Below are 10139 nucleotides of genomic sequence, written 5' to 3' on the forward strand. Positions count from 1 at the left end.
ATGGTAGACATTCTACACTAGATGGAAAACAAATCCAGAGAAAAAGTGTCCCTTCTGGAGTGTACATGTCAATGTATCACATTGTTTCAGAAGATCACTTAAATCGTGTTTTGGGGCAAGCAAGAAATGCATGATGGGTGGTTTTCTTTTGTCAATTCCTGTGGGTAGTTAGATGACTAAATGTCTGGTTACTTAATTGCATGGTCAGAATTATGCTTGGGAAAGAAAACAAGATGAGGCCCACACATATTTCACCATTAAACAGCAAACACAGGAAGGTTTCTAAGGCAACTGTAGGTAATTTAAACATGAGGGGCCAAATGGGGACAGATTCATTTAACAGGCTGAGATTGGACTGTACAGGTTCCCATAGTTGTTGCTATGACAAGTAGCCATCACAGCTACTTCTTGCTGTGCTGGAGATGTGGGAAACTGACAAGAGACCAAAAGCCTTTATGACTTTCCTTGCAGTGTGATTTCAGGGGAGAAGTAGTTGATAAGGAAAGGCTAACTGGTAAGGCTGAGGAAGTGAGTAATCTGAGCCAGTAATCAGTAGCTCTTTTGGGAGCCCAGAAAACAGAAGCATCAGCTCAGTCAGAGTTCTGTGTCATGGTTCAGAAATAGATGTCATTTGGCTTGAATCAATATTTAGCCTTGGGGATGGCAGCCATAATCTCTAAACAAAAGATTTCCTTCTCCCCAGGTGGGAGATTAATTCATATTTTTTCCAGACTCAGGAACCCAGAAAGCCCTCTCAAGGCCACTTGCTCTTTGTGAGTGTAAGTGAGTGTTTGCTCAGAGCAGCCTTACTGATTCCTGAACCACTCCAAGCATTTACACTGCCCGTGCCAGGCCAATCCTGTCATTTCCTCCATCAAAGACTGAGAAATACTGCCTCAGGAAGACGTGACCCAGGATCCAGGTCTCTGTAGATGTCCTCACTGTGTTCTCTTTAAAGGTGGTATAGAGGTGGCCTCTAGAATCCTGGGGGAGTCAGAGACACACACCAGTCAGCCTGAGCTCTTATGTGGGACTCCCACAAATATCCAGACCCAGCACAATTCTTGGTTTTATTTCCCTGTTTTGGTAAGTATGAGGGGATTTTCTCAGGAGCAGGGGATATGAGAGTTCATCCACAACCAAAAAGGGCCAAGACATGCAGTTTCCATGAGGAAGGGTATGGGGGAGGGGAGGACTGGGAGTTGTGGATACAGAGGAGTGATAAACAACTAAGTCCTACTGTAGAGCATAAGGAAATATATTCAATATTCAGTGATAAACCACATGAAAAAGAATAAGAAAAATAATATATAATTTTTATGTTTATAACTGAGTCACTTTGCTGTGCAGCAAAACTTAACGCAACACTGAAGATTAGCCACACTTCAATAAAATCTTTAGAAAAGAATAAGAGTGTCCATAGTTCTCCTCACTCCCTGTTTCCTTCCTTCTGACTCCTGCTGCTTGTTTTCTCTGCAGAGAATGCCTGTTTGCCCACTGCGTCCCCATAATCAGTACTTTATTAAAAAGAAAAAAAACCTTTATTTTGTATTGGAGTATAGTTGATTAAAAATATTCTGAGTTTCAGGGGAACAGTAAAGGGAATCACCCATACGTATGCATGAATCCTGGTCCCCAAAATACCCCTCCCATCCAGGCTGTCATATAATTGAGCAGAGTTCCCTGTGCTACACAGTAACTCGTTGCTGGTTATCCATCTTAAATAGAGCAGTGCCCACAGCACATTTTTGAAGACTTAACTTAGGAACTCTGGGATGCCTCCTTCAGGCCGCACTCACCCTCTTTGGCCACTCCAGGCTTGGTTTGGTAACATACTCTGGTTCCCCATCCCCATCGGTCAGTCCGTAGCCCTCATCACCACTAGTAAGTCCCTCATTTCAGAGCACCTTGGGATGCCATTTGCATAGAATCCAGTGAAGTTTGCCTAGAACCAAGCAACCTTCCATATGGCTCAATGAGTTTGTGATTTTACAATTCCTGAAATTCCCTCCCTTCCTCAAAGCCTTCTTTGAATTCATCAGCCTGTTACGAACTCCCACAGGGAGCTGACATGAAGCCTCCACCCTGTGCCGGGGCTGAGCAGTCACTGTGCACTCTTTATTCACCTTAGTATCCAACATCCCCACAGAGGGGTCGGTACCCCAAATCACAAAGAGGGCACTTGGCCAGAGCAAGGGGAAGATGCAGCCGAGAACCAGGCTGACAATGTAATTTATCATCCAAACCAGGAAAACTGCAAGAGGGAAGGGAGACTGTTAATTCCTATGGTGGGGGATCACACTGGGAGTGTCCCCAGCCATTCTCCTTATCAAATGGCCTATTTCAGGAACTGCTAGAGCTGACTTTCTGTGTTCATCCATTTGAGGGTTTAGATTGAACTGAAGCTCTTTGAACACTGAGGACCTGAGTGTTCCCCTCTCCTTGTGACTCCCACCATGCCAGCATGGCGTGGTGTCTCCACATTTATTTCAGGATGATCAGTGTCCCAGACAGCCCTTTACTCTCAAGTGTTTTTTTTTTTTTTTTCTTGCAGGCACTGGCTCAGCCACAGGGCTCAGCAGCATCTGCAATGGTGTGACATGGCTTGCAGAGGGCGGCCTTCTCCCAGCAGCAGGCCAAGGGTTATTTCAAGTTCCTATTTGAGAACCACCCCTCAGTCTTCTCCCCTCACCTTGAGGATGTAGGCTTGAGCTGGGACTGGGTAATTGATACCATTGATGGTGAAGATAATAGAGGGCAGGATATTGATGGCAAAACATGAAATGTACTGCTGTTAGAGAGAGAAGGAGAGAGGTTGGCCCTGGAGATCCTTCTTGTGTGTGGAGCCTGGGAGTGACCCTGGGGCATGATCCTTCACCTTGGAACTCTGTGGCATGGCGCCGATGAGCTTCTGTATGTTATTGAAAAGTCTTCTTGGGCCAAGGATCAGTGATATCCCGGTGTCCACAAGGGCCTTGCAGCCATCAGGACAAGCAATAACCTTTCTTTTCATGGAAATGCTGAGAGACAATGGAAAAAGCGGGCATCAACGTCACTCTGAGTCTCCCCAGAGCTGCCCTCTTCCCGACTGCCTCCTAAACAGCCCTTTGTCTCTTGCCCTCTTTTCCTTTGCTCCTGATATGGCACCTTCCTTGACATCCTTGAATGCAGTACTTGAATACACCAGGCTCTTCTGCACCTTGACACAAGCTGGTCTTCCTTCCTAGAGGAGTCCCCTCCCCTTTGACTAGCAAATTTCTTCTCATCTTCCAGATTCCAGCTTAACTGTCATGGTTTCAGGGAAGTCTTTCCCCTGGTGTTTATCAGTCTATTTTCTTGACAGTCTCTGTAGACCCTTCCTCATGTCTAGCATGTGCCAAAGTCACAATTCACTATGTGTGTGTCCCATTTCCTGTGCAGCTACCTTCTTAGATGTGAGGGCAAGTTTTATTCTCATTGCCTCCCTAAAGTGCCTGGCACACAGTGGATGCACAATGCTTGTCTGTTTAGTGAGTGAATGAAGACCGTGAAAATAATGAATGAGAAACATCCAGAGAGCTGTATCTGGTGGGGAACAAATAACGGGTCAATCACAGAGTGAACATGGAGATGCTCAGGGGCAGCAGATTCTCATAGTAGGGGGAGAGAGGGGCGCCTCTGGGAGAGGGTGTCTCCAAGCACTGCTCCTACAACCAGCTCAGACCCTGAGACCCTGGCCAGGAAATACATGACTAGCCCACAGAAATCCCAAAGGACAGGTCACCTTTTGTCTGAGGGTATCACACAGAATCCTATCAGTTATGCCTCTTGTCCTCAGGTCACTCTGGATCCCACCTTCCTGATTCTCTGTTATAGCCCCTGCCCCACTGTGTGCCCAGGTACGTGGGGTGTCTTTTTTATTAGTTGCTTTCATGTCTTAAGACTTCAGCAAATCTCTCTACAGTGCTGAGTAGTTGCTCCCTTAGGAGACCAGTTCTACCCATTTGCTCAGGACTTTCCATATTTTAAAATTCATATTTATCTGTACTGAGAACTTCCTTGGTCCCAAGTAGTCCTGGACAGTTGGTCATCTTATAACTATGTTCAGGCTGGAGAAATTCTCGCTAATCCTCTGTACACCACACTGTAGAGTCCTCTAATCATGCTCCAAGCCTCGCAGGGCAGTGGGTGCAGCCCTCTCCCAGCTGCACAGACCACTCCGGACCCTTTTAGGACCCTGGTCAGAGCCCTGGTCAGAAGGCCTGGGGTAATTATGAACCCATGAGTTGTGTGCAATCTATGTGCTTGTGTGTTTGTTTGTATATGTGTTTGTATGTGTCTCTGTGTGTGCTTGTGTGTCTCTGACTAGCTATGCATGTTTTTATGTGTCTCTGTGTATGTTTATATGTGTCTGCTTGTGTGTTTCCATGTGTCTGTGTGTCTGTCTGTGTCATTGTGGGTGGTGTATATGTCTGTGTGACTGTGTGTCTGAGAATGCATTTGTGTGTGTCTGCCTGTGTCCATGTACAGTAGCGGGAGCATCACTTGGGTTGACCCTCAGAGGGAGAGGCTTACCTGTCCATGTGTACACTCCAGTCGCCCATTTCAATCAATGGTACCCAGTCGAGCACTCCCTGGTAGTAGGATTTATCCACCCCACCAAACATCACCTCACTACCTTTCACCCTGCATGTGTATAGAGAAGAGGTGGGGGGATCCTTGGAGGACAGTAGCAACAGCACTGTCTGAGAACTGTGCTGGTCCACCCATCAAGGTCCTAATAAGGTCCCCACGTACAGATGCAAAAATTGAGTCTAGGAGCCATTGAGATCCAGACCAAGGTAGGTTACTGGCTGTGAGTGGCACAGAGGTTAGAAGCTGAGTCACCTGGCTGGGCTCCACCCACTCTATCTTCTGAAGATGCCATGGACCTTTTGCGACCTGAGTGCTCAGATACACTCAGAGGACACGGTGCTGAAGCATAATGGCTTTTTCCTTGTCCAGCTTGTCATTTTTTAGGAAAATCAAAGCCTGGGAGTTCTAAGGGTGTGGGTTCAGGTCACCCAGAGTTGGCTGCACTGGCCTGTGACCTCTACTGGCCTGTGACCTCTACTGTTCAAAGGGCCCCACACTCAGAAGGGACCCCACCTCTGCTCTCCCTGTCTTAAAATGCCTAATATTTCTTGAACAAGGGGTCCCACATGTTTTTTTGTGTCCCACACTTTAATTTTCACTGGCTTCTGAAAATTGGGTAGCTGGCCCTGGGCTCCCAGTGAAATGCTAATGAGGAAGGAAAGATATCCACCATCCTTCTCCTTCCTTCTTTATTAAGTTCATCAGCAAATCCTACTGCCTTTTCCTCCAACATGTTTCTTGTTGCCTTCCATTAGCCTTCCTCCTCACTCATCCCCCTATACCAAGTTACTGGTCTTGAGACCAGGAGCAGGGTTGTGTTCCAATAAAACGTTATTTATAAATGCCTGTGGTGAAGCCAGGTATGGCCCTTGGGCTATATTTATCCTGGGCTAGATTCTCTCTCAGGATACTTCTTTATCAAGTGTTCTATACTTTTCGTGCAACTGAAAGCATCTTACAGCTAATATGGAGAAAGGGATTGTTCATCTCAGACTTACTTGCTCAAGTAGAAGGCAAAAACAGGCTCAGAAATGGCACCTGGATTCTTCAGGTTGTTAAAGATGGGGATGGCTCCAGAGAAGGATAGTCTGGGGTAGTTCAAGCCCAAGATGCCATCAAAAGGTATACCCTCAAACCTGTATTCCGCCACGCTTAGAGCGAACGGCTGGTCAGTACTTACAAGGTCCCCAGTCTGTGGGAAATAGGGGTGTTCTCACTACAGATATGTGAAAAGGGGCTAGGACTGGGCTGGGATGCATTGCCATAAAATCCTCAGAAAAGAATTGAGGCTGGGCTGTGTCTTTGATGGACTTCAGAAGGTTAGACCAAGCTGGGAGAGAATTTGGTTTTCATTTGAGAGAGGCTATGAATTTTAAAACATCTGCGCCTCTGAAAAACACCACCTGAGTGAGTCATATTGGCCTTGTGGCTTCTGTACAGGTGGGGCAACCAAGAGTCAGGCCAGGACCCATTGGTGCCCCCTTGTGGAGAAAATGAGTCGAGAGCAAGGTAGCCTTCTCTTTGGCATCACTATGACCTAATGACAGGAATGTACTGCATTCTCTGAAAGGTACTGTGAATTCTGCATCTGTCCAGGAAGACAGAAGCTGAAAACTCAGTCTTGCTTGCAGGGATCTATGAAATTACTGCCTTGGAAATTCCCTTTTGGGGATATGTGTGTATTTGTGTGAGTGTGTATGAGAGAGAAAGAGAGAGAGGGAACTACTCAAGTACTTTAGGGAGGCAGGCCATAGGTTTTATTAGACTCTCAAAGACCCTCTAGAGTGAGAACTCATTTATCAGGCCCCCTGACATATCTGGCCTCCAGTTTCCAACTCTGGATACCTGAAGCCCTTGACTGCCCACAGGGTCCCTTGATCAGTTTTGTCCTGTCCCTAAACACCCCACAACAACTTCAGTCTTGAAAAGCCAGCCCAGTTCCACCATTTACCACATGTGTGACCTCAGCAAGGCTCTTGTTGTCTGTACCTCAGTTTCCTCATATGTCTCATGAGCCAACCAGACCACCTGATGTGTGGGGTTGTTGCAGGATTAAACCAATTATTACCTGAAAGTGCTTGGTACAGTCTGTGAATATAAAAGTAGGTGCTTTCCCCCGCCTCTTTTCGCTTCCAGCAAAATGAACCTTGAACTGCTCATGGTCAGAGGAGCTGCAAGTCCACACCTCAAGTCACTCTCTGGGTTAGCTAATCTGTTTGCTCATGTGTTACCACGGGCACTGCCTCCCCAGGGACAGGATCCTGTGGGTAAGATGGCCAGTATCTATGGGAGTTAGGCTAGGAAGGGTCCTGCCAGATGGTCCTGCATCTGTTTTGCAAGCAGGGGTCACTCCATAGCCAGTCCTGACTCAGCTTCTGTTTACACGTTACCCGAACAGTGTCATAAGCAAGAAATCCCTTCATGTTCCCAGATCCATAGGTAATGCTGAAGGTCTTCTGGGTAGGCCAGAAGGTGGAAGATTCAAGATGTCTAAATCTAACGTGTGTAGCTGCAGACACAAGAGATGAGTGTCATCAGGTGCCAAGGGTGGAGAACAGGGCAGCAGGGCAAGTGAAAGATGGTCCAGGTATGGGGTGTCTGTACTCACAACAGGCTGAACAGGGGCAAAAGATGGAGGGCACCCACAAGTCAGATGAGCCTGTGTCAAAGACAAACTGGAATTCCTGAAGGGGTGTTCCAATGGTGATGTTACCCTCGTAGAGCATCTACAGGGAGAAGGAGGGAGTGGGTTAGTGCAGAACTGGCTGCCCTCTATTCCCACACTGCTGCCTCCCTCTGGGTGTAAAATATCTCTTGAGATCACTTTCTAACTACTGTGAAGCTCACAGCCTTTGATCACAGAGATGCTTGCATTTGATATTTTTTTTCCTGTGCTGCATTGTATGCAGGATATTGATTCTATGACCAGGCGTTGAAGTGGTACTTCCTCCATTGGAAGCCCAGAGGCATAACCACTGGACCTCCAGGAAGCTGGACACCCAGGGAAGTCCTGGTCCCTTCATTTGAAAAGCTCTGTAGTTTCTTCAAACCCAGCCTTAGGACCCCCTTCTCCAGGAGGTCCTTCTTGATCAACCCCAGCCACTCCCTGCAAACTCAGACCACATCCAATCAACATCACACAGGTGACTCTTTCATTTGACATGTATTTACTCTTTGCCTATCTCTCAGGCTGGCATGGACATTCTTGAAGGCAAAATAAGCCCCTTTTCTAATCTAAGAACAGTAACCAGTGTTAGATTCTTATGGCCTTACACGGAATACGGGTTCAATAACTTTTTCCTGCTGTGGTTCTTGCATCTGTGGAAGCTGAATTCCTTTGCCTGGAGATTCACAATTGCTTTGCAGTTGGTTCTACCTTTTGATCAGAGATGGTTCACTCTTCATCTGTAACTGAGTGACTCCCTTAGTTCAGAAGAAACTGCTGCTGCGGCTAAGTTGCTTCAGTCGTGTCTGAATCTGTGCAACCCCATAGACAGTAGCCCACCAGGCTCCCCCATCCCTGGGATTCTCCAGTTAAGAACACTGTAGTGGGTCGTCATTGCCTTCTCCTCAGAAGGAACAATCTCCATCAAACTAATGACACATCTTTGACACAGAAATGGAAGTTTACCTGCCACCTGGTAATTTCTGGGCCCAGTCACCAAGACCAAGAGTTGAGGATGATAGTGCCTTCTCCTCTGGGTTGGGCGTCTTTTGCCCAGGGTTTCTGCCTCCTGCAGGAGCCCCAGACCCAACATCCCATGTGGCATCGCCAGATGAGCCCCAGTGCTAGGCTAGAGCACCAGGGGGCGCTGTGGAGCATCATCCTCCCAAAACACTCAAATCCATGATGTTCCTCAGGGGGTGAATAGTTCTATTTGAGCCACGAGAAGAAATCTGGGACACTCTGTAAGCCTGTTCCTTCAGGAAATTGTTCAGCATGTTTTTTTCACTGAGGGTTTTTCTCATGGTCTTCACTTTTGTTAGAGGTATTCTTTCATTGAGCATTTGACAAAGAAAAAAAGAAGCTACAATTAGCTGTCAGTATTAAGGTATAACTGTCACTGCAATGGCACTGTGTATTTTCTAATCATTTTTATGAGTCACCTTATTATCAGAATTTTATGCATATACCATGGCAAAGACATAGGTTTGCATAAAGATTTTGTTCTGTAATGTTGGGTAAGCCATATGACCATATGGGGTCTCAGTCTTCCCTCAGTAAAATGGTGGCATGTAATGATTCAAACCCTCCAAATAGGACATCTTGGGGATAAGTGAAGTGATGGATATATAAGGTGCCTGATAAATAGGAAGTCTCAACAATGACAGCCATTAGCACTGCTGTTGCCATACCACTGTATCCTTCTCATAGAAGCTCAGGGAAGGAAGTAGAAGGGGGATTCCTGTTCTCTTTTACCAGGGAGAAATTGGAAATGCAAGAGGCTTGTGAATTGGCTGTGGTCACACTGCTTGTCAGATATAAAACAGTGTATAAGTAGCTCTCCCAATCTTTCCCAAATTGAAAAAAAAGAGATAGCTGAAAAAAGAATCCATGAGATAGGGAACAAGTTAAGGAAATGTAGAGGCTCGAGAAGGAATGATGAGTCAAATGAAAAATTAAAGGAAAACAATACAGAGAGAAATACACTCAGAGACTTCCAAAGAGATGGAGAGATAAATGAGTGACACAAAGATGCAGACATAGACATATACACACTGAAGTAGAGAGGGAACAAAGAACATGCTAAATAAAAGGTAGAAAAGTGCTTTCCACAGGACCACACCTACATCTGCACTGACTGTGCACTGAACACTTGCAAGGAGTTCCAATTTCAATAGGTCATGACTTGACTGGACACCAAAAGTTGTGCAACTATATAAATCTACACCAAGACCCTGGGACCCACAGTTCCTATAGCAAGGTACTCATCTATAAGTAAGGGTTGAACTTTAAGATTGTGAGGGAAATATTCCATTCCCTTCTAGGCCTGATGAATAGAATAATCAGATGAAAAGAAAAATCACAGAAATGAATATGATGTGGCTTACAGTCTCCATACTTACATGACTCTGCAATCTGAGAAGGCTACCAGGCTGAGGAGCACAAGCCACTTCATGCTTCTTTCCTGGATCCAAGTACTCAGGGAAGTTCAGGTTCTTAGCATGTAGTGGTGACCTGGAGCCCCTAGTTATATATGCTCTGACATGCCCTAGTTTAGCCCTTTAGGCCACTAATAGGTCTGAAAAAAAAACACAAAGGTCTCAATAAAATCTTTACCTCCATCAGTGTCCTTGGCGAGTGGACTTTGAAGCTTCTCAGAATACGGAGAACTGAACTGTAATCTCTTCCTTGAAGCTTAGCTGGAAAATCAAACTGATCTGCATGGACGTGTACAAAGATGGAAAACCTTGCCTACTTGGAGAAAAAAAAAAACTGCTAAGAACATCATGAAAATGGATTCCAAGGGCCATGCTTGACATTCTTGTTTTCATGTCATCTTCAACATTCAGAAAAGGAAGAT

At 45.9% G+C, this 10139-nt stretch overlaps 1 protein-coding gene across 1 annotated transcript; it reads right to left on the reverse strand.

Moving 5' to 3' along the window:
• Positions 1-834: 834 nt before the first annotated feature.
• Positions 835-9734, reverse strand: LOC133241848 (pregnancy-associated glycoprotein 1-like). The gene is made up of 9 exons (XM_061407766.1): positions 9682-9734; positions 8452-8608; positions 7223-7340; positions 7005-7123; positions 5613-5806; positions 4555-4671; positions 2879-3020; positions 2693-2791; positions 835-984 (listed from the first exon to the last, which is right to left on the reverse strand). Exons 1-9 carry the CDS (start codon positions 9732-9734, stop codon positions 835-837), a joined length of 1149 nt encoding a protein of 382 aa, XP_061263750.1.
• Between the last annotated feature and the right edge of the window lie 405 nt (positions 9735-10139).

Source organism: Bos javanicus, chromosome 29 (assembly GCF_032452875.1).
Source record: "Bos javanicus breed banteng chromosome 29, ARS-OSU_banteng_1.0, whole genome shotgun sequence".
Lineage (NCBI taxonomy): Eukaryota > Metazoa > Chordata > Mammalia > Artiodactyla > Bovidae > Bos > Bos javanicus.

Excerpts from the sequence above, each read along its gene's own strand:
- LOC133241848 (XM_061407766.1), bottom strand. The coding sequence starts at position 9,734 with ATGAAGTGGCTTGTGCTCCTCAGCCTGGTAGCCTTCTCAGATTGCAGA. Across the intron at positions 4,672-5,612 it reads TTTGCCTTCTACTTGAGCAA|ATGCAGGGTGAAAGGTAGTG; the intron begins GTAAGTCTGAGA and ends TTCTCTATACAC. Across the intron at positions 985-2,692 it reads CTCAAGCCTACATCCTCAAG|GATTCTAGAGGCCACCTCTA; the intron begins GTGAGGGGAGAA and ends TGACTCCCCCAG.